General features: G+C 49.9%; 1 protein-coding gene across 1 annotated transcript in view; it reads left to right on the top strand.

Moving 5' to 3' along the window:
* The window catches only part of LOC117887174 (E3 ubiquitin-protein ligase TRIM39-like), a 32662-nt gene extending 14205 nt beyond the window's left edge, over positions 1 to 18457 (top strand). Inside the window, exons 3-7 of the mRNA XM_034789504.1 lie at positions 5325 to 5420; positions 7322 to 7552; positions 8449 to 8471; positions 8560 to 8663; positions 17133 to 18457. Coding sequence (XP_034645395.1) covers positions 5325 to 5420; positions 7322 to 7552; positions 8449 to 8471; positions 8560 to 8663; positions 17133 to 17692 — 1014 coding nt within the window. The 3' untranslated portion in view covers positions 17693 to 18457. The remainder of the gene's footprint in view (positions 1 to 5324; positions 5421 to 7321; positions 7553 to 8448; positions 8472 to 8559; positions 8664 to 17132) is intronic.
* The last annotated feature ends 6010 nt before the right edge of the window (positions 18458 to 24467 follow it).

Genomic DNA, 24467 nt, shown 5'->3' with positions numbered 1-24467 from the left:
AAAGATGCCAAAACTGTCACCAGATTAGGAAGAAATTTACTGTAGCAGTTAAGCAGTCCTAAGAATGAACATAACTGTAACATGTTCTCTGTCAGTTGTGCTTCAAGAACCACCTCCTCGTTTTCTGGTGATTTCCTTAAGTCCATGGCATCAATTACATATCCAAGGTATTCAGCTAAAGGTTTGAAAAACTCACATTTGTCTTGAAAAATCCTCAGTCCATGGTCTTCCAAATGTGTCAAAGCAGAACCCAAATTTCACAGATCATAGAATATCAGGGTTGGAAGGGACCTCAGGAGGTCATCTAGTCCAGCCCCTTGCTCAAAGCAGGACCAATCCCCAAACTGCCCCTTCAAGGATTGAGCTCACAACAGTGGATTCAGCAGGCCAATGCTCAAACCACTGAGCTATCCCTCCTCACCTTGAGCCTTTTATGTAACAAAGATGTCATCCAAATAATACTGAACTTCATTCAGTCCCTTCAGAATCTCATCCATGGCTTTCTAGAACAGGGCAGGTACTGATGTGATACCAAAAAGCAACCTTTTATAACAAAATAAGACCGTTTGTGTGTTGACTGAGCCAGCATCTTGCAAATATCTCACAATCTCCATTTGTAGGTATGCACTGAGCAAATCCAATTTACTGAAATGCTGCCTACCACTAAAAGTAGCAAACAAATCTTCAGTGTGAGATGGTTACTAATCTGCACATAAAACTGTATTAAGCATCACTTTGAAATCTCCACATATTCAGACTGAGTCCTTCCTGATCACTGATACAATGGGTGTAGACCACTCACTGTGTGAAACTGGTGACAGGACTCCAGTGTTCACTGAACGGTCCAAATCAGCTTCCACCAGATGCTTCAGAGTATAAGGTACAACTCTGGGCTTGCAATATTTTGGCTGGCTGTCAATAAGCTTCCCTGACATGTTGCTCATCTGTCCAAGTTCTTTTTCAAAAACTTTAGCATGTCTGTCCAGTATTTCTTGAAGATTTTGAGGTACTTTTGTGATCACTTTGATCTTAATCCAATTCATCTTGAGCTTCTCAAGTCAAGATCTTGATCCAATTCATCTTGAGCTTCTCAAGTCAAGATCTTCCAAATAATGGTGGATACTTTCCTTCAATCACATAAAAAGGTAAAACAACTGATTGATCATCTAGTTGAACTTTCACCCTTTTTTGGACTAATTTTTCCCCAGTATAAGTCTTTAAAGTGGACATTTCTTCCAGAAGAACTTGTGGCAAAATCTAGTGATAGGCAGATACAGAAATCAATGACACAGTATCAAGCTCCATTCTTGTGGGAACTCCTTCAGTCAGATGCCATCCTTGACTCCAGCTTCCGATAAAACATGAAGTGCTAAATCTTGATCAGTATCCCTGTAGCTCTTGTCTTTTTCCACATTATGAATTTCCAACTTCCATCATTTATTAGGTTCAGTCTTCATAGGTGTCTTCTTGGATGTACGGTTACTCTGTGTTGCTGGTCTTTGAACTGTGTGACAGGTCATAGTGATGTGTCTTTTCTTCTGACAGTTCTAATAAATGACCTGGCATGTCCAGCAATCCTTCTCAGCATGTGTAGTTTGTGCATTATAGCCCCATGGAAATTCTTCATGTTCCCATGGTTCTCTGTCTCACTAATTCAGAAGATGAACTCCTCGGTTCATACTAATGTCCAGAAAATCCTTCTTTGCAGTTTCCATGGCAACAGCCACTTCAACAGTCTTTTTGAATGTAAACGGTGACATAGTCAGTAACTTCTTCTGAACCTGGTCATTGCATAATTAAGAGACAAATTGGTCATACAGGGCATCACTTAATGTTTTTCTGAACTGACAATGCTCTGACAACGCCCTTAGAGCAGCAACAAACTGTGCTATTGATTTTCCAATTCCCTGATGTCGCTGATGGAACTGAAATTGTTCTGCTATCACTGATGATGTAGGAGAAAAGTGTTCCCACATTGTGGCAATAATTGTGGCATACACCTGCGACCCGATATAACACAAATTCGGATATAACGTGGTAAAGCAGTGCTCTAGGGGGGCGGGGCTGCGCACTCCGGTGGATCAAAGCAGGTTCGATATAACGCGGTTTCACCTATAACGCGGTAAGATTTTTTTGGCTCCCAAGGACAGCGTTATATCGAGGTAGAGGTGTACTTGGCAGTTCTTGGCACAGTTGGAGACAATAAGTCATGTGGCAGTCCAGATGGCTGCAGATTGTCACTGTCAGCAAGATTGAAATTCGTTGTCTCTCGGGAAACTACAAATTGCCCTGCAAGCTACAAATTGCTCAAAACATTTGAGGCACATCACCCATGATTTGTAGTTTTCATCAAATTCATCATCATTGCCCACAAAAGGTGCCATTTCTCTGCTCTCCTGTTGGACTTCAAGCCTCCTGGATGACCTTTTCTGCCACAAATAAATTCTTTCATTGTTACTGCACTGTCTGTGCTCGAACTCCCTCTGCTGGTTGTGTGTCTACACTGCAAACTGCAAAATTCTGCCTTTGGCTGCACTTGGGCTCTCTCTGCTAGCAATCTTGGGCTGTCTCTGCTAGCACTGTGACCGTTCGCTTCCTCCTCAGTGCTTTGTCTCTGCAGCAGCTAGGCAGCAACAGCAGAAAACTCCTCCTGTGTTCTGCCCTGAATTGCCAAGTTCCCCATCTCTACTTTGTTTGCAATAGCTTCAGGCAGCTGTCTCTTTCCTTTGTTCTGTCTTTATTTGCTTACTCTCCCTTCTCTAGCTAACTTTCTCATGCTGCTGCAGCAGCAAAATGCAACAGACTGTCATATTGTGCCTCTAGATGAACTGCTCTCCCCCCCCCCCCCTTTTTATATAGTATTATTTGCTGGCTTTTTCTTCTTCTTGGTCAGGCAATGGGAGAACTGGACACTTAGGGATTGTTGGTTCCTGGCCATTAAATGTTATATTTGGAGCCAGCGGAGAAGCAGCTAAATAGACATGCTAGAGTAAGCGGGGGAATGGTCCCACTATTGTGGGGAACTTTCCTGGCTTATACACTACCCCGGTGACATGGGCTCACGAGGATCTGAGTCCTCGCTCTCACTTCCTTTACCCAGAACCCTGCCTGATCTCAAGGGCTCCCCTTCCACTCTTCTGTGTGGCAAAGTTCTTGTAACCCCAACAAGGCTGGGTCCAGGATTCCTAGGGGCCTCAACCCACAACCTTGTCATGGTCACTTAGGGCAGGGGCTATGGTGTCCCCACTCCGGGGTGCTCTCTCTGCACTGGCTGCTTCCCTGACCCACTGATCATTACATACAGTTCAAAGCAAATACAATTTATTAAACAGCAATCAATTTTTAAAAATAAGGAAAAAATGGGAAAGGTTAAAAGAAAACACATCACCCCGCTCTGTGGCACAGGGACGTCACAACCAGCATCTCTGGAATGTCAGCAAAGTTCAGTCTGTTCCTCACAAGTCCCAGGCCCCTTCTCAGGCCCTGGCTGTGCTGCAGGGATGCTGCGGGTCAGACACTTGCTCTGGAGGTGCCACATGCTCAGGCTCTAGGTGGCAGGACCCTTCTTCCCAGTATCATCTGCCCCATCAGGGTTACGATCCCCCTCCAAGTCTGGCCTGCAAGCCATGTTGGCTGGGGACATCACCCTGCGCTGGGCCCGCTGCCCAGGGTCCCCCTCGCTCTCCCCAGTTGCTCACCGCATCTGGCTCTGGACTGCTCCCGCCCCAGCTCCACCACAATGTCTCACCTCCAGCTCCACTCTGCCTCAGCATGGCTGCTGCTGCTGCTCTGCCTCCAGCTCCCTGGGCTGCTTCTCTGGCCCCCCGGCTCTGGTTGCTGGAGCTCTCCTCCCAGCACAGGTCTGCTCTGTGGGCTGCTTCTGTGACTCTGCTCCACATACTGACCTGCTTCCTGAGCTGCTTTTCTGGCCCCTCTGGCTGGCACAGCTCTGCTCCCCAGCTCAGCTCAGGCCCCTGCTTTCTCCTTAGCTCGGCCCCGCTCTGTCTGACCCAGGCAATTCCAGCTCACATGGAGGACAGGACCCCCCCCACCCCCCTGGCCTCCTGTCCTGACTCCCTGATTAGTCTCCCCGCCCTGTCAATCAGGCTGACCTGGAGCATTGGCCTCTCCCCATTGTTCCTGGGGACTGTCAGTCTCAGGCTCCTGATTTCCCATCAACCTTTCCCCTTTCTTTTGGTACTGGGAGCTAGCCAACCAAAAACCCGCACTGAGTTTTAGTAAGGGGACAACAGTCCTCTTACACTAAAAGTGAGCTGATGAAAAAACAGCTTCTGTCCTGGTGGTTTTCTTGTCATCTGAAAAACAGTGCTTCTATATCGTGATGCCAACTTTTCCCAACCTAGTGCTAAAAATTCCCCAAATCTGCTGAAAAATTCCCAGATAACGTTTTTTATTTCAACATCTCAAAGGAATGTAATATGGCCCTTCTGAGGCCTCCCCTGCCCAGGTGAGCACTAGGTTCTGCAAGGCTGCAGCTTGGCTCAGTGTCCTCAAACTTCAGCTAAACTCCTCCATTCCTGAGAAATCTTGGAGCATAGCAGACAAGTGGGGAAGACTCTCCCCCAGGATCAGTGTCTCAGCCAGACAATGCCCCAGAATGTGTAGCTCTGACCCTGCTGCCTCTGCCCAGGTTATCCTCCTGGCTTTGTTATTGAAATGTGCATTTTGCACAGGGCTGGACTGAGGCACCCCAGGGCTCCAGGCACAACATGCTGACAAGAGGCCCTGTCGTGGTCCTGGCCCCATTAGCAATGGCTGTGGAAGGGGCCACCCACCCAAGGGCTGTCTGTCCCCACAGGACCAATAGCAGGAATCCCCTCCCTCCCACTGAGAGAGAGATACTCGAAAAGGGTCAGGGAGCCCCCGCAATCCAGCAGTCAGGGTGTCTATAATTGGATGGGGGAGCTGAGTCATATGAGCTACCCCCTGCTGCCACACAAAGCCCCACTTTTGGGGGGGTTGGCTGGCCCCCGGAGCAGTGAGGCTTGGTGTCAATGTCCCATACACATAAATGGGGCAGTCCCCTCTCAGGGCACTAGGCTCAGGCTCTCTACAGACTCAGGCAGGAATCGCTGTATCTGTCACATTTGGGGCATGTTTTCAATATTTTCTTTGCAACCCAGAGGGTTTGAAACATTCTCTTTTTAATGGAAGCCAAGAGCCGGATTTTATCACGACTCCAGTAGCTGGGGCCTAGACATGGGTTTGTAGTGCCTCTGTTTCATCTGGCCCTGCCTCCTGCAATCTCCACCCATCAGGAAGTGCAGATTAATGGTTGTTTATCACACATGTTGCCCCTGCAGGTGAAACTCCAGGAAGCTCTGGGCCCTCTGAGGCAGGAGCTGGAGGAGGCCCTGGAGCGGACATCTGAAGAGGAGGAGAAAACCACAGAGTGGCAGGTGGGTGTCTGGGTTTATCCTTCCCTGAGCCCTTCTCCCTGCAGTGTTCCTAGGGTGAGGGGCCAAAAAGCTATAGGCTGACATTATAACCTGCTCTAGCTGTTTGCCCCGAGACGGTGCCATGGTACCAGGAGCAGGAAATGTCTCTGAGGGGATCACAGTAAAGCAGACCAGGGGACAGTTCCTGTCCTGTGGTCAGTGGCAGAGACTCAACTCCAGGCTCTCTGGGGGCAGGAAGGAGATGAAACACTCTTACAATAGGGGGTGCAGTGTTTGCATGTGAGTCCATTGCCTCATCATACCCTCGAACCATGCTGGGTAACTGCAGACACAGACAGCCCTCAGGAGTGCAGAGCCTCAGAGGCACTCTCTGCATATCCACACGCAGGGCACCAAGCTCAGTGTGGGCAGACGTTGCACTGGTCTTTAGGAGTTTGGTCCTAAGGGAACAGAGCTCAGGGCAGCCCTGGGAGTCACTCAGCTGAGCAGACAGAGACAGCCCTGCTCCTCTGCCATCCTCTGCAGCCATCATGGGGCCCCTTGACTCATTAATCCTTAGCTGCTGTCTTCTACAACTATAACTACATGGCTGTGTGCAGCCAGCCAGCCTGCCAATATTCACAAAGCAGATACTAGTAGGTTGTAGAAGGCTGGCATTTGTATAGAATATATATATTCTATTTGTTCACTCACACCCACTACCGGCATTCGTTCCATACACCCAACCCACACTCATTTCACACCCACTGTCATTACACCCCCCCCACACAACTGTTTTGTATACACACACACACACACCCCACAGAGTCACAGTCCTTATGCTGCGAGACCCAGCGCCGCCAAGAGCGGGTTCGGGCTCCAGTGAAAAAATTTTTTCGGGCCCCCCACCAAGGGCGGACCGGCTAAACAGGGCCAATGGGGTGCGGGGGAGGAAGTCGGGCCCAGAATTTTTTCAGGCCCCCCACCAAGGGCGGACCGGCTAAACAGGGCCAATGGGGTGGGGGGGAGGAAGTCGGGCCCGGAATTTTTTCGGGTCCCCCAGCAAGGGCGGACCGGCTAAACAGGGCCGACGAGGGGGGTGGAAGCTGGGCCCTGGACCCCCTTCTGGATCGCCGGGCCCTGGTAATTTGTACCAACTTCCCCCACCCCCTCGTCGGACCCGTCGAGACCTGCCAATTCTAAAGTGAACACCCCAGTTTGCTGGGAAAGCCCTTCTGATTGGCTGCCTTCCCCCTGCCTGATAGTGATGGACTGCCTGGTCTCTCAACCTGTGTAGCAGGTACAACTCCCTCTTCCTAGGTACGTAAAGAGCTGCCCCATTTGCTGCCCCCTGTCCCCCCACCCGCACATACAATTGCCTCTGTGTGCTGGTTCCCCCCTGCCCCACACCACTGCCTCCAGGCACTGACCGCTACCCGGCATGTATCTCTGCCTCCAGGTACTGGCCCCTCTTCTCCCCTGATCTGACCCCCTACTGAACCCTCAGATCCCCCTTACCACAGGGGTCTTCTGGGGCAGGACAGTGGGTTTTAGGGAATTGCCAGATGCTCCGACTCAAGCATCAGTGTTTAAGGGGTCACTGCCTACCCTAATCCAGTGAGCGCACTGGGATCTTCAGAACAAAGGACACAATCTGCCCACCCTGCTGCTCAGACCTCCCACCCCACAGGAGGGGCTGAAGGTGGGAAGGGGATACAGGGGCAATAGTTGGGGTGGGACCAAGTTGCTTTTTGCAAGAAGGGGATTTTGCAATTCCATTACCCTGAAAACTTACCCATGTTCATGTTCCCTGCAGCTCATGACTCTAGCAACCCTGCTCCCTAATCTGTGAGGCAGACTCAGCATGCCGTGTGCCCAGCTCTGACTCCTGGACTTTGTTCCTTTTCCATTTTTTACCAAAGGAAAAAGTAGAGAATCGGAGACAGTTGATCACATGTCAATTTAAGAAACTGCACCAGTTTCTGAGTGAGGAAGAGCAGCTGTTACTGCAAGGACTGGCGGAGGAGGAGAGGGAGACTCTGCAGAAACTACAGGACAATATAACAAAGCTCTCAGAGCAGAGTGCCACTTTGCAGCAGCTGATCACAGAGGTAGAAGAGAAATGCCAGCAATCAGCTGCTGAGCTGCTGAAGGTGGGACTGTTAACAATCTCCCCATCCATCCCTGAAGCATTAAACTCTCCAGTCAGTGGTTAGATCCCAGGAATTAGTGACAAATCCTATTTCCAGTGCCTAGTCTGACAGTTTCCCAACACAAACAGAAGCCCAGGCATGAGGCCCTGTCAGCACTGACACGCACAGTCTGTGTTGGAGGGAAAGGGAGACAGTGGGGGCTTAGCCGGTCAAAGGGATGAACAGAAGGAGCAAGGGGCTGATGTGGTCCCTGCTATGAATGCTGGAACTAGGCCCAATGTGGCTGATGATCAGAGATTCTGAGCTGTGCAGAGGTGGGGGAGGAGGGGCGGCAGAGGGGGGAACCACAACCCAGAGTGAGATCTCAAATTAATTAATGCTGGGGGCCTCCATTTCTGGGTGCCAGCCTGAGACATCTGGGTCCTGATATTGGGAAGTGCTGAGCACCCTCACATCCAGCTGAAGCAGTGGGAGCTGAAGCTGCTCAGGGTGAGGATCTGTACACTGTCTCCTTAAATTTACAGCAGGAAGCTGGATAGGAGGGAGGCTGGAGACAGTTTGGGTGGAAGCTCTGCAGGGAAGTGGAGGGACAGACAGAGGCATGTTAGGGATGTTGCTGCTTTTCTTGTTCCAACAAAGCTCCTTGTTCAGTGTTCACAAAACAATCACATTCTTCCAGTCTTCGCCATTGTCACATGACACCTAGCTCCTTTGGGAATCAAAACCAGGGTAGACAGGGCACCTGAAATCGGTGATCGCTGCTGAATATCCTGCACAAAAGAGTATGGCCCTGATGTGTTAAATGTTGTGAATTAAATCTGATCGCATGTGGAAAGTCACTCAGTATTTTCGCACATTGTGTTAACCCAGCTCACTGACTCTCTGTCTCCTTTCAGGATGTGAAAAGCACATTGATCAGGTGTGTTTCCATTTCCATTTCTCCTTCTATTCCCGAGAGCGATGTGTGCGCAGAGCAGCCGAGTGATGACGGAATGTTTTCTTCACAGGAGTGAAAATGTGACACTCCAGGAACCAGAAGCTGTTTCTCCTGCCCTGAAGAATGTGTATAAAATCTGCCTTGACATGAAGGAAATGCTGGAGAGATTCACCGGTGAGTGAAAGTTACTGTGCTTGGTTTCCTTTACATGTGGGTGGGGAGGAGAATTGACACAGGCAATGCTTGAGTCTTCCAGTTGGAGTGGCTTACACGCAAGCACCGGAAGCTCCCTAGAGGCTGGGGCAACAGTGCCCAGACTATGGCCCCACCCCACCGAGGCCCCGCCTCCCATCCTCTGTTCCAAGCCTCCCCATTTGCCCCTCTCTGCCCCCTCTCCCAAGCGCCCCACACTCCCTATACCCCAAGGTCCCCATCTGCAATGGGTAAGGCCCCTCGCTGTCACACAGCCCTTAGGGGCTGGGCAGTGAGTGTTATTATTGATATAGTGCCCATGAGTGAGCCAGGGGCTGCCAGACCTGGATGGGCTCCTAGTCTGAGTGCAGACAAAGCTCAGCAGGGCGAGCAGCAAATTCTAGGGGGAGATGGGTGTGAGGGTCCCAGTGTGAGGCCGCCCAGTCCCTGGGCCTGTCCTTTGCCTTTCTGGATCTGACAGAGTACTGTACTGACCCTGTTGGCTCCATACTGGGCCCTGCATCACCCCCAGTTCAGCATCCAGCCAACAGGGGACTCCGTACCGCCAGGGCATGGTGCAGGGCAAATGCAGTGTGAGGTCAGTGGAAGCTGCCAGGGAGCAGGAGCAGCCTGAGAGCTGGAACCGGGACTCTGGGAACCAGGTGGGAGGCACAGCACCCTGTGCTCAGTGTTCACTCTAGGTTCTCACTCAGTGATACAGGCTATGCTGGGGTCAGATATTGTGGTGAGGGGCCCACACAGACAGACTGCAGAGAGCGAGGCTCTGTCTGCATGGGGAAGTGGCAACAGTTCAGTTAAACAGGTGCCACTTTTGCACTCATTATGGGGTGAGACCATGAACCCACCCCCCGCCCCCCAGCTGGCTCAGGTGACCCTGCAACAAGTGCCCTGCCTCAGCTTCCCCTCTTCAGCACTCCTTAAATTACCTCACACAGTCCAAAAGGTCTGAGACAAAAGTCCCCTGCTGGCGTCTACTCTGAGCCCAAATAAACGCCAAAATAAGATAATTACCTTTGCTCGGTTTCAGCCCCGACTCTCTTTCTAGCTCCTCCCTCTCTTTGAGTCAGGAGTTCTCAGCCCTCCTTCCTGGAGCTGGGCTCGGGTCAGACTGTACCTTTGTTCCCTGCAGCTCTCACCTGCAGTTGCTTTCTCCAGCTAGGTGCAGTCACCCAGGCTTCTGCCCTGCTGCTGCCATGGGCGACACATCTAGGGCCTTGTCTACACTACCCCGGTAAGTCGACCCAAGTTACACTGCTCCAGTTAAGTGAATAACATAACAGGAGTTGACGTAGCTTAGGTCGACTTACCGCAGTGTCTTCACTGTGCTGTGTTGTCCCGTCGACTTCCCTTGCGCTTCCCCGAGAGGTGGGGTTCCGGAGTCTATGGAGAGCACTTTGCCATCGTTTTAGTGGGGCTTTACTGGACCCAGTGATTCGATTGCAGCAGTGCCGATCCAGCCATAAGTAGAGACAGGCTCTAGGAGCCCATCTACCCTAGGGGCGCTCCTCTCTCTAGGAGCACTCCTTCCAGGCTCCTTGCTCTGGTGAACTCTCCTGATCAGCTCTCCCAGGAGGAACTGGGAGCCCCTTTTCTCAGCAGCTTCCTCTCTCTAGGAGTTGAGACCTGCTAACCCTTTATCAAACTCACTAGTTAATTAGCTGCCAACCAGCCAAACAGGGATATAACTACTTCCAGCTTGGTCTGGTTTGGCTCCTTCTCCCTTACAGGAGCCTGTCAAAGGGCCGGTCCCCATGACACTCAGATTTTGAGCAGCAAAGCTCAAGTTCAGCTCAGATCAATTCCTGACCCACATAAAAAAAGAACAAGTTAAAAATCAGTTAGAAAAGTTAGATGCCTGCAAGTCACCAGGGCCTGATGAAATGCATCCTAGAATACTCAAGGAGCTAATAGAGGAGGTATCTGAGCCTCTAGCTATTATCTTTGGAAAATCATGGGAGACGGGAGAGATTCCAGAAGACTGGAAAAGGGCAAATATAGTGCCCATCTATAAAAAGGGAAATAAAAACAACCCAGGAAACTACAGACCAGTTAGTTTAACTTCTGTGCCAGGGAAGATAATGGAGCAAGTAATTAAGGAAATCATCTGCAAACACTTGGAAGGTGGTAAGGTGATAGGGAATAGCCAGCATGGATTTGTAAAGAACAAATCATGTCAAACCAATCTGATAGCTTTCTTTGATAGGATAACGAGTCTTGTGGATAAGGGAGAAGCTGTGGATGTGGTATACCTAGTCTTTAGTAAGGCATTTGATATGGTCTCGCATGATATTCTTATCGATAAACTAGGCAAATACAATTTAGATGGGGCTACTGTAAGGTGGGTGCATAACTGGCTGGATAACCATACTCAGAGAGTTGTTGCTAATGGTTCCCAATCTTGCTGGAAAGGCATAACAAGTGGGGTTCCGCAGGGGTCTGTTTTGGGACCGGCTCTGTTCAATATCTTCATTAACGACTTAGATATTGGCATAGAAAGTATGCTTATTAAGTTTGCGGATGATACCAAACTGGGAGGGATTGCAACTGCTTTGGAGGACAGGATCATAATTCAAAATGATCTGGACAAATTGGAGAAATGGTCTGATTTAAACAGGATGAAGTTTAACAAAGACAAATGCAAAGTGCTCCACTTAGGAAGAAAAAATCAGTTTCACACATACAGAATGGGAAAAGACTGTCTAGGAAGGAGTATGGCAGAAAGGGATCTAGGGGTTATAGTGGACCACAAGCTAAATATGAGTCAACAGTGTGATGCTGTTGCAAAAAAAGCAAACATGATTCTGGGATGTATTAACAGGTGTGTTGTGAGCAAGACACGAGAAGTCATTCTTCCGCTCTACTCTGCTCTGGTTAGACCTCAGCTGGAGTATTGTGTCCAGTTCTGGGCACCGCATTTCAAGAAAGATGTGGAGAAATTGGAGAGGGTCCAGAGAAGAGCAACAAGAATGATTAAATGTCTTGAGAATATGACCTATGAAGGAAGGCTGAAAGAATTGGGTTTGTTTAGTGTGGAAAAGAGAAGACTGAGAGGGGCCATGATAGCAGTTTTCAGGTATCTAAAAGGGTGTCATAAGGAGGAGGGAGAAAACTTGTTCACCTTAGCCTCTAAGGATAGAACAAGAAGCAACGGGCTTAAACTGCAGCAAGGGAGGTCTAGGTTGGACATTAGGAAAAAGTTCCTAACTATCAGGGTAGTTAAACACTGGAATAAATTGCCTAGGGAGATTGTGGAATCTCCATCTCTGGAGATATTTAAGAGTAGGTTAGATAAATGTCTATCAGGGATCGTCTAGACAGTATTTGGTCCTGCCATGCGGACAGGGGACTGGACTCAATGACCTCTCGAGGTCCCTTCCAGTCCTAGAATCTATGAATCTATCAAGTTAAACCCAATGAGCCGCACGACACTGGGACAGTCACACAGGGGTTTGCTCCGGGATCACTACAGCAGTATTCAAAGTGATTTTAATTAACCCAGTGAAGTTTTCTCCTGTGGCCAAGCCCTGGGGCCCTCACGAGTGGAGCAGACTCTGTAGGGACCAAGACCTCATAAGCCTGCTTGTCTGCAGCATGGAAATTTGGCCTGTCCCATCCCTCAGGCCCACATACATTGCTTCCAGAAGTGCAGAGACGTGACAGCCACCATGTGGGTCAGACTGGATTGAAGCAAGACTGACCACTGTGATGTCCTGCACCGAGCTAGTTCGCACCGAGATCACTAGCATAACAGTCCCAGCAGTGCACACAGCCCCCAGTGCTCCTGCCCTGTCACTGATGGCTCTGATAGCTCAGGGCACTAGGTCTGTCACCTGTTGAGCTGGCTGCATCCAGGCCATGGGTGGGTCCCAGATCCCCTCTCCTCCCAGGGTGGGAGGGGAGTGCGTACCAGCCCTGGCCCCTGATCCCCGGGGAACATCTGTGCATTTGCCAGGTGCGCAGACCTCTCTGGGTGGAGACACTTTCACACTGACCCAGAAATTGGTGCTTTCGCTCCCCTGCCCTGGGGAGTGAAGGGAGGGACCCTGGGGCTGCTGTTCTTCATCCCAGGAATGGAGGGAAGGGGACATGAACACAGACAAAGTCCCTGCATGTGCTGTGAGGGGCCAACCCAGCTCTCCTAGAGGGTGCAGCCTGTCAGCACCACAGGGGCACGGAGAGCTGGGCCAGGAGCAGAAATACTGTCAGAGCTCAGGGTCCCAGAAAAACCTCTTCCCATCAGGGCCTACAGAGCCTGTAATCCCCAGGGCTGCCCAGAGGATTCAGGGGGCCTGGGGTCTTCGGCGGGAGGGGTCCTTCCACTCCGGGTCTTCGGGGCCCTTCAGCGGTGGGTCCCGGAGCGAGTGAAGGACCCACCGCCGAAGACCCAAAGCGGAAGGAGACCCTCGCCACCGAATTGCCGCCGAAGACCCGGAGCAGAAGAAGCTCCGGGTCTTCCGCAGCGGGTCCTTCACTTGATCTGGGTGTGTTGAGCGGCACTGCCACCGAAGACCCGCCGAAAACTCTCGTGGGGGCCCCTGAAAACTCTCGTGGGGGCCCCTGCGGGGCCCGTAGCCTGGAGCAAATTGCCCCACTTACCCCGCACCTCCCCCCCCCCGCCCTTGACGACCCTGGTAAACTCTATGGGGACCCGTCTGGGCAGCCCCAGCCTGGAGCAGCTGTTTGAGGAGGGCACAAGCCCTGCAGATTCACTGGGCAGCGTCTCAGTGCCTAGGCCCAGAGATCTCCATGGAGGGGACTCACACACTGATGGCAAAGCCCAGGGAGTCTAAACCCCAAGGGAGGAGCAAGGATTTCTTGATTGTGGTTGTGAATTCAGAGCTATAGAGATGCTTCCCATATTAACTCTGATCTTGCCCCCTCTGACTGTGAAATTAAACTGCTTCCCACCTGCAATTTTTCCTTAGTGCTCTCCAGCCTGGGAAGAAAACATTGGACATTGCAGGCCAATCTGGCTGGGCACAGGTAGAAAATAGAGTGTTTGACTTTGTGAAATGTCTTGTATTTTGAACCCAAAGGCCCGGATCCCCAAAGAGACATAGGTGTTGTGATGCTGAGTACTTCCAGTGCCTAATTTTTAATCACAGGAACAACACAGTATTTCACAAAGTCTTAGTTAGGTGCCCAGGCTCCATGTATCTATCTCTGCTTTGTCAGCCCCGAAAGGGAACACCTCGACTGGAGTCAGGCGACTTAGGCACCTACAGCATTTCTTGCGGGAATGAATTGGATGCCTTTCTCACTCCGCTCAAAACAGCCAGAGGAGGTTCAGATGTTGCTGCCTCCCTTATAACTTTTAACCCTGTGCTTAGAGTACTTACCTGGAATGTGGGTGATCCTGGTTCCTACCTCTTAGGTGAGTTGCCCTAACCCCTTGGGTATGAGAGAGGCTGTTTTGGGCCTTCTTCACTCTCCCCTGATGAAGCTGTTGCATTGCGGATTAAATAATTAAAGGTCATTGGGCTAGAGAGCGAATTTGAGAATGAGTCTACAGCTTGTTGGTTCGGCCACCTATCTGTGAGGTGAGAGAGCAAGGAGCTAGTGCCCCTGCTCCAATGACTCTTTAATTATTTATCCACCTTGGAACATCTTCAACAGGAGAGACTGAGGCATGCCCCACATCAGCATAGCCCAGTGAGTAGAGCACTGTCCTGAGCCCTATTCAAATCCCTCAGGCAGAGGTGGAGCTTAAACCAAGGGTCCCCCACATCCTAACCACTAGGCTAACAGTAATGAGACAAACTGGACAGTCACTACGCAAGAGGATAAATGGATACAAGTCAGATATCAGGAATGGCAATATACAAAAATCTGTAGGAGAACACTTCAACCGCCCTGGCCACACAATAGCAGATGTAAAGGTAGCCATCTTACAGCAAAAAAACTTCAGGACCAGACTCCAAAGAGAAACTGCTGAGCTCCAGTTCATTTGCAAATTTGACACCATCAGATCAGGATTAAACAAAGACTGTGAATGGCTATCCAACTACAGAAGCAGTTTCTCCTCCCTTGGTGTTCACACTTCAACTGCTAGCAGAGCACCTCACCCTCCCTGATTGAACTAACCTCGTTATCTCCATACTGATTTATACCTGCCTCTGGAAATTTCCATTACTTGCGTCTGATGAAGTGGGCATTCACCCACGAAAGCTTATGCTCCAATACTTCTGTTAGTCTTAAAGGTGCCACAGGACCCTCTGTTGCTTTTTAAAGATTTAGACTAACACGGCTACCCCTCTGATACTTGACACCATTTTTTTCAATCTTCCCTCATAGGTCATGTTTTCTAGACCTTTAATCATTTTTGTTCTTCTTCTCTGGACTTTTTCCAATTTGTCCACATCTCTCCTGAAATGTGGTGAGCAGAACTGGACACAATACTCCAGTTGAGGCCTAATCAGCATGGAGTAGAGCGGAAGAATTACTTCTTATATCTTGCTTACAACACTCCTGATAATATATTCCAGAATGATTTTTTTTTGCAACAGTCTTACACTATTTTCTGATATTTAGTTTGTGATCTAGTATGATCCCCGGATCCTTTTCTGCAGTACTCCTTCTTAGGCAGTCATTTCCCATTTTATATGTGTGCAACTGATTGTTCCTTCCTCAGTGAAGTACTTTGTATTTGTCCTTATTGAATTTCATCCTATTAACTTCAGACTATTTCTCCAGTTTGTCCAGATCATTTTGAATTATAATCCTATTCTCCAAAGCACTTGCGACCCCTCCCACATTGGTATCATCCGCAAACTTTATAAGTGTATTCTCTATGCCCTTATCTAAATCATTGATGAAGATATTGAACAGAACCGGACCCAGAACTGATCCCTGCAGGACCCCACTCATTATGCCCTTCCAGCATGACTGTGAACCAATGATAACTACTCTTTGGGAATGTTTTTTCACAATTATGCACCGAACTTATTGTAGCTCCATCTAGGTTGTATTTCCCTAGTTTGTTTATGAGAAGGTCATGCAAGACAGTATCAAAAGCCTCACATCTACTGCTTCCCCCCATCCACAAGGCATGTTACTGTGTCAAAAAAAGCTAACAGGTTGGTTTGACACAATTTGTTCTTGACAAATCCATGCTGAATGTTACTTATCACCTAATTATCTTCTAGATGTTTGCAAATTGATTGCTTAATTATTTGCTCCATTATCTTTCTGGGTACAGAAGTTAAGATGACTGGTCTGTAATTCCCCAGGTTGTCCTTATTTCCATTTTTATAAATTGGCACTCTAATTGCCCTTTTCCAGTCTTCTGGAATCTCTCCCGTCTTCCATGACTTTTTAAAGATCACATCACAATGGAGCTTAAACCAGGGACTTAGGCCCAAGCTCTTTTTGTGCAGCCCGAAGTGACTCAGGTGCACACATCCTATTCACAGTCACTGGGATCTGTGCTCCTCAGTCAGTCAGACACAGGCAAAGATCCACCTCTGTCTGTGCAGTGCTTGTGGCACAACAAGAAACCAGCCTGAGTGGCCTCTAAACCCTACTTCAATGTCCTCCATGTCCCCCTGGCACCAACCTCTCTCTGCAACTCCCACAGCACCTGCCCCTCCGGGTCCCTTGCTGCTGCCCCCAATTCCTACCTCCTGCCCCACCCCTGAGCACCTTCCCTCTGCCCCCTGGCACCTGTCTTTCCTCTTCCCTCGCCCCCACCACCTTTGTTCCTGCAGCCTGCCCTTCCTCCCTCTGCCTCCCTGGCATGTGTCCCCTTCCTCTGCCAGCCCTTACCTCTCTCTTCTCCCCAACCCCCATTACTCCCCTCCCTTCCCCCATCCCCATGTCATGCGCTCGTCCCCTCTCCCCACCTCCAGACCTACTATTCCCCAATATCCTCATGGCATCTGCATCTTCTCCCTTCGCTTCTCTTGCCACTCATCCCCACCCCCCTCATGCTTACCCCTCCCCTCCATCCCAGCACCCACCTCCACTTGTTTCCCTTTGCCCCATCCCCTGGCACCTGCTTCTCCCCTCCCCATCTGGTCCCTGCCCCTCCCCTTCCCCCATAACCCGGGAACCCACCCCTGTGCCACTGGTGTCTGCCCCTTTTCCCCCTCCCCAATGCCCTTCCCTATACCCCCCACACATATCCTGATTCCTTGGTGCCTGCCCCTTCCCTCCCCCCACTCCCTGGAGATCTCCCCCTTCCCTTCCCGTCTGCTCCCCCTCCCTGGCACTTGTCCCTCCCCTCTCCTATGTCCCTCACAAGCACCCACCCCCCTTCCCATCTCCTCTCTTCTCCTTCTCCTGCCCCCTTGGTCTTAGATGCAGCCCTGACTCCCCTTAAATGGCCAGCAACCCTGTGTCACAGCAATTAATGGGGACACAGGTTAATTTCCCTTTGATCCCAGTAACCAGCCCCTGCCCCCAGGGGTGACTCTGTGACTCTCTCCCCAGTGGATGTGACTCTGGATCCAGACACGGCTCATCCCAGCCTCATCCTGTCTGAGGATCAGAAAACTGTGACATACGAAGACAAACAACAGGATCTGCCTGACAATCTTAAGAGATTTGATACTTATCCCATTGTCCTGGGCTTTAACAAATTGACGGGAGGGAGGCATTACTGGGAGGTGGAGGTGGGAGACAAAACAAACTGGACTCTGGGGGTTTGTACAGAATCTGTGACAAGGAAGGGGAATATCTACCTATCACCTGAGAATGGGTTCTGGACAGTGTGTCTGAGATATGAGGAATATAAGGCCCTCACGTCCCATTTGACTCCACTGTCCATGAGTGTCAGGCCTAGACGAGTGGGGATTTTCCTGGACTATGATGTGGGTGAGGTCTCATTTTACAATGTGACTGACAAGTCCCATCTCTTCACTTTCACTGACACCTTCTCCGGGACGCTCCACCCTTATTTTTATACTGGTTACAAAGAGGGGTTTAGAAACACATCTCCCTTGATAATCTGCCCAGTCCCTGCTCAGGCTGGAGGGAATCTCTGTGCCTGACAGTGACACCCATGGAGAAGCCTGTCCCCTCCCAGCGCTGACCAGCCCCCAGGTGTGTTCCCATAGGGATGGTCTAGGGCATCACCTGCCTGCCACCGCCTCCCCCCCAGTTCCCAGCACCAAGCCTGTGAGCTAGGGTAGAGGAGAGGGGCAGAGGGGGGATGTAGGCTGCTGGGTTGTGGGCGTGCAGAGGCAGAGATGTGTGTAGATACAATGTCAGGGGTGGCTGCTGTTGCTGATGTAAGGGGGACTGTTGTCCCCTTACTGAAACTTAGTGGGGATTTTTGGTTGGCGCTCTCCCAGTACCAGAAGAAAGGGGAAGTGCAGATGAGAAACCAGGACCTTGGACTGACAGTCCCCAGGGCCAATGGGGAGAGGCAAATGCTCCAGGTCAACCTGATTGACAACGCAGGCAGGCCAATGAGGGAGTAAGGAGTGCGGGGTCCCATCCTCTGTCTGCCCAGAGGGGCTGAACTAGAGCCACAACAGCCAGAACGAGAGAAGCAGCCCAGGGATCAGAGCTGGAGGCAGAACACCAGCAATGCTGAGGCACAGTGAAGATGGGGCTGGAGCAGTCCGGAGCTGGGTGTGGTGAGCAGCTGGGAAGAGCGAGGGGGACCCTGGGCAGTGGGCCCAGCACAGGGAGACCCCACCAGCCAAGAGGCCTTGCAGGCCAGAACTGACAGTGAACCATAACCCTGATGCGGGGGCCGATGCTGGGGAGAAGGGTTCTGCCACCTAGAGCCTGAGGGTGTGTGGCCATTGCCAGAGTAAGTGAATGAATTTTATACATTCATTGTGCAAGGCAGTAGAAGGGAGTGGCCATTGTGCAGTGGTGGGTAATGATAGGTAACCAGATCATATCTATTTTCTGTATTCATCCCAAAAGGCAGTAGGAAAGTGTGGCTAGGATTTGGGATTTCCACAGTAGAGAGCTGGGTTTTCTGTGCAATTCCACCTGAAGTGACCGTTTGTAGCCTCTCAATAAATTTCAGGAGATGGTGTCCAGTACTTGACTGTTTTCTAGGGTGGGGGTGTGGTGTTTTATTATTTATAAGGGTTGGGTGTGCATGGAAATAAAAACAACAAAAAGGAGCAGTGATATTTGAACTCATTGATTTTAGGTCTTAGTTTGCTGCATTTTGATATAGGCTGCTGGATATTGGCTCACAGAAGAGGCTCTCTCTCACACGTGTTTGTGACAGACTGCTTGCTTTTGAGCAACAGAACAAGCAGCCGAAATCAGCACAAATGATGTACCTTCCGCCAATTCAGTAACTTGGCAGCTCTGCTTGACACGTAGTGCTGATCTTCTTGTTTCCAGTTGGTAACTTACTTTAAAGGCAACTAAAAATGTATACAATGCGTTGTTCACATTTCTTCTACACATCAGCAATTGCTGTGGTGGCCTCAGGGGTGTTACTGAGAGGGGACCTGCTCCAAGGGACAAGCTCTCTCGGATGGGATCCAAACTGTGGATAAGTTTGAACCTATTCCCCCTCTCGCCCGCCCCCACTGTCAAGTGCTGGGGATTTTTTTTCTGTTTGCCTGGAGCATCAGAGTCTGGGGGAGCTAAATTACAGCTAAGTGGCCAGTTCACATTACACAGGACAGTGTAGCCAATGTGACGCAATAACAGTAACACTGACCCAGTTTCTCAGCTGGTGCAATTAGTGTGATTCCATTTACTTCAATAGATCTGAAACTGGCCATGAGTTATAAGAGCAGCCTGTGTAACTACCTGCATCCCCCAAGAGCATCTCCAGTCAGTGCTTCCTTCCCATCATGGTCAACTTCCCTTTCTGGTCCCAGGAAGCTGCTCCACAGACTCTCCTAGGTCTCCTCAGTCTGACCCCAGACCCCCCTCCTGCAGCTGGAATGGACAAGTAGCCTGAGAGCCTTGCAGACTAGAGTTCTCTGTTTATCCTGAACCTTGTATGGGGGCAGAGGCCCCAATGCTGGCTGATCTCCGCAAAGTGCCAGGAGTTTCCTAGAAGTGGGGACCCTGGCAGGGGAGCAGAAGTAGCCAGGCCAAGAACAGGGACCAGAGGGAGCCAGGGTCTTAGGGAACCTGAGGCCATATGAGGAGGAGACAGTTGCAGTCAGAGGAAAAATTCTCAACCTCATCTCTGCTCTTCCTCTATTTTCCCCCTTTTCATTGTCTTGGGTGGAGGTACCAGCTCAGTAACTGCCTCAAACTTGGTTTTTCCTTTCTTCTGTGCATGGGTTCAGAGCCCTCTCCCTTCCCGTTCTGCTGCTGTTCAAAGCATTTGGAGAATAATGACATTGGCACCAATAGCTGCAAATGGCACAGACTGAGGAATTCATCTCTCCAGTCTCCTCCCCACTGCTCCTAGATGTCACTTCTGTTGCCCTAAAATAATGGAGGTGGGGAGGGAAAATGAAAAAAAGCAGCAGAAACTTCGGTAGGGACATGCTGGGGATGAGGCTGATCCTCCTGGCAATGAGACCCCAGATAGAATATCACTCTGTTCCTATGATGAAGGCTGATATTTCCCCTTCATACCAGCACCATCATATGATGAGCCTGAATGCGATCTTTACTCTTTCTTCCACACTCACCCTCATCTGCTGCTGATTATAGTCATTAAAGTTAAAATCATTAAGGACAGAGGGACACCAGACACTCAAATGAAACAATGTATTGCCTAGGAGAAAAGTTGAAAGACTTCACTAAAATGGCAACTTTTGGACTGGCTTTAAATCCCAGGAAGCCTGTAACTACTGAGGAGTTTCTAGCACATTCAGGAGGTACGTAAAGAGTTCTCCCATCTCCCCCTCCCTTGGACTTGTAAGTGGAGTCTGTGCTCTGTGCAGGAGGAATTGTGCTGTATCAACTTGATCACAGGACGAAGGATCCTCTGAGTGCTAGTTCCTGCTCTGTCTCCTGGGTAGAGCCCACCCACAGCCTGGAGAGCCAGTGCAACCCCCACCCTGCCTTAACACCCAAACTGGGGCTGCAGGGAGAGGAAGCAGCCCCAGTGCACCCTGGAAAGGGAATCCTGTAGCACGAAGTGGTGCAGAGGGCTTCAACCAGCGCTCCAGTGCACAGGCTGGTGGAGGGACTGGTTAGGGTGGATGGGCTATGCTGTGCTGGAGTCCTATGTCCTGGCCCCAGGATGGGGGTGGATTTTGCCTCCCAACATCCTGCTACTAAGATTAGATTTCTTCCCCTCAAAATAAACAAACCTATCATAGCAGATTGGAGCAAGATCCATCCCCTTTTTAATTTCCAATTTGTGCTCGGGGTTGGATTTGAGTTCATAGTGTCTACCCAATACTCAGATTCAGTGGCCAGTGCAATCCCTCAGAGGCACCCAGAGCCTATGAGACAGTTGGCTTTCAATACTCTAGGGCTCTCTGCACATGCTCAGTGTGAACCCTTTGGTGTGGCAGTCATGGGAATCTCAGAGCTGGTCTTGTCAGGCGAAGCCACCAGTGATCAGAATAGTGCTGTGATGTCTGCTCCCCAGAAAGGGCTAGTGGGTCCCATGGGGGTAACCATCCAGTAAGTGAGATGCTGGTGCAAAATTCTTAGTCCTGGACTTTTCCCTATCCGGGAGCACAAAAACATTGGTAGAAGCCTCCACTTTTAGAAAAGCTGTTTTACTCAGGGAGCTGTATCTTGAGAACCCTTCATCAACTGGCCTCAAATTTGGACCACTAGCCCTGCTTCTCCACAAGGCATTGCAAATGTCAAGGCAATCAGAGGAACTGTATAGATTTTAGAGCACTTAAAATAGTCAAGTTTAAACAGAAAGCTGACCTCAACTGTAACTCTACTCATTCAGGTTGTCCACTACAATAAGGGAGGTGAAAGCACCCCTACCTCCTCCTCCAGCCATTGTGTGTGCAGCTAAGCAGGTGCCTAATTCTGTGCATGGAGGCCTTAGCACATACCCCTCTCAGTGGCATCTCCCACTGGCTAGCTTAGGTGGCTTCCCAACTAGAGTACTGTTTTTTTTAGATTGCAGTCTAAGGGTGTGTCTAAGACGCTGTAGCACTGTAGTGTAGACACTTCCTACATCGATAGAAGTGGTTTTTCCATCAGTGCAGTTAGTCCACCTCTGGGAGAGGCAGTAGCTAGGGTGACAAAGAATTCTTCTATTGACCTAGCTGCATCTACATCAGGGGTTAGATAGACATAACTACATCACAAGGTGTGAAATATTTCACTGCTCTGAGCGATGTAGTTAGGTCGACTTAAGTTTTAGGTGTAGGCCAGGCCTCGGGAAGAATAAGGGAACGTCTACACTACTGCGGCACAGCTAGAGTGCTACAGCTGTGTGGCTGAAGCATCATACTGTACATGCTTCCTACATTGATGGAAGTGGTTTTTCCATTGCTCTAGTTAATCCCCCTTTCTGAGAGGCGATAGCCAGGTCAATGGAAGAATTCCATTGTCTACACTGGGGGTTAGGTCAATCTAGCTGTGGCACTCAGGGCACTCAATTTCTCACAGACCTGAGGGACGTAACTAGGCTGATCTATGTTTTAAGTATAGACCAGGACTAAGAGGGGTTTCCCTGGAGCTAGCTGAAAACACAGGGTCTGAGGGACTGGCTGACAGCTTTGTGTGTGTGTGTGTGAGAGAGAGAGAGAGAGAGGCAGAGAGAAAGAGAATCAGTCATGAGTGTGATCCTGGCAGGAGAGACAGAGCTTGCTTCAGGCACAGGAGTCCCTAGAAAGGCAGACGTGGAGTTCTGAGTAAGGAAACTGCCTGTAGTTTTTTGTTTCTACTGTGTCAGGGCACAGGAATGTGTGACATTGTAAATAATGACTGCACCAAAGAAATACCTGACTCCTTGTGACGATGCTGCCCATGGGAGCCAGCTGAGGTCACTCAATTAGGGTGAACTACAAACAGAACGGGACAGACAAACCCCAAACGCTGGTGGATATTCCAATACTTTTAGATTTACCAAGCCAGCACAAAACAACTTCTATATTACCTCATTGGTTACTCAGAAGTCCAAACAATGCAGTTCCTTTAGGGTACCCAGCCTCAGGCCTCCATCCAGACACACGTCAGATATGATGATGATTACTGAAAATCTTATCTCATAAAAAAAAAAAAAAAAAAAAAAAAAAAGGTTCTCCTGATCCCAAAGGACCAAGCCCCAGACCCAGGTCAAATGATAACTTAGATCTTACCCAAAGTACATGCTTATAGCCAATTCTTATTAACTAAGCTAAAATTTATTTAAAAAGAAAAGAGAGAAAGTGTTGGTTAAAAGATCAATATACATACAGACTTGAATTCAATTCTTGAGGTTCAGATACATAGCAGAGATGAGCTTGTAGTTGCCAAAAGTCCTTTTGGACTATAACCTATGGACTATTTCTAATGTCCATATTCAGGGTGACTCCAGTCAGTGACTGGGGATCTCAGTTCTTATGGTTTAAGGTTCCCCCCCTCTTGAAATCCAAAGAGGATCTGAGATGAAGAAGGATTATGTCCCAGGGTTTTTAATACATTTCCTGCAGCCTTTTGGCCTGAGAAAATGATAGGCTTAATTTTCCTTCTTCCAAACATCATGGCAATTAGCACAGGATAATTTAACCATTAAACAGTTCAGATACAGGTTACTACAACCTTCAAAGAGACATATAGACAATAATACAATTTCCCTCAAGTGTCTTCCTAAATACTAATACTCCTTTTTTTGATCTTTGAATTAAAGCTATAGCAATAAACAAGACTTGTTTGCTTACATCACAAGAGCTGAGCAAACAGCTGCCCTTCTATTTCTGACAATGCAGACTTGCATTTCAAAGCTCTATTCATTTACATATCTTCCTAACCAGTCTCTGAAGTTCGGGTCAGGTCAGTCTGTGAGTTAACTAACTCTTTCTGGCCCTGTCACCTTTCAATGAGATATTATATTACACTCATATAAATTATTTTTTCCTGCCAATGGAAGAACCTAGAAGTCCCCAAATACTGGCTAAATGCTGAGGTCAGAGAAGCAATGGTACAACCTGAGTCAGAATCTAGACCGGGGTGGGCAAACTATGGCCTGCGAGCTCTGGCCAGGGGAGCAGGGCCGGGGGTTTTGCCGCGCTCTAGCCGGCGCTCCTCAGCGATGAGCAGTCATTTTCAGCACCATCTTCAGGGAAGATTCTGCACACAAAATGCCACATTCCTCAGGTATGACCTCACCACCCCTACACAGCAGCCGCATGCCTAGGGTTACCATTCGTCCGGATTTACCTGGACATGTCCTCCTTTTTGTGTTAAAAATAGCATCCGGGGGGGAATTTGTAAATCACTAAAAGTGTCCGGGATTTCCCCCCCCCATGCAGAGCGAGGCGCGGCTGGGAGGGCTGCAGGAAAGTCAGCCGCTCGCATGGGGCTCTGGCAGCCAGAGCCCTTCCCCCGCAGCTTGCCAGGCTGGACTCCGGAGCAGCTGTAGAGCTCCTCCCTCCCTGCATTCTGAGCCGGCCGGCCTGCCGGGCCGTTTGCATCGGGCCTCGGCAGCTCCTCCTCCCCTGCAGCCCAGCGCCCCGCTCTGGCAGCACTGTGCAGGGGCAGAGACCGGGTTGTGTGTTGCACTGGGGAGCGCAGCCACGTGTCTGGCTCCGCACAGAGCCCAATACCATGTTCTGAGCGGCAGGGTAAGGGGGCCAGGGGGCAGGAGAAGGGGCAGGGAGATTTTGGAGGGGGCAGTCAAGAGACGGGGAGGGTCGGGAGTTCGGAGGGGCTTTTGGGGGGGGGTGGAGAAGGTTTTGGGCAGTCAGGGTACAGGTAGGG

This window comes from Trachemys scripta, chromosome 14, assembly GCF_013100865.1.
Source record: "Trachemys scripta elegans isolate TJP31775 chromosome 14, CAS_Tse_1.0, whole genome shotgun sequence".
NCBI lineage: Eukaryota > Metazoa > Chordata > Testudines > Emydidae > Trachemys > Trachemys scripta.
The sequence above is the reverse complement of the archived record's forward strand: the minus strand, read 5'-3'. Positions and strand labels throughout refer to the sequence as shown.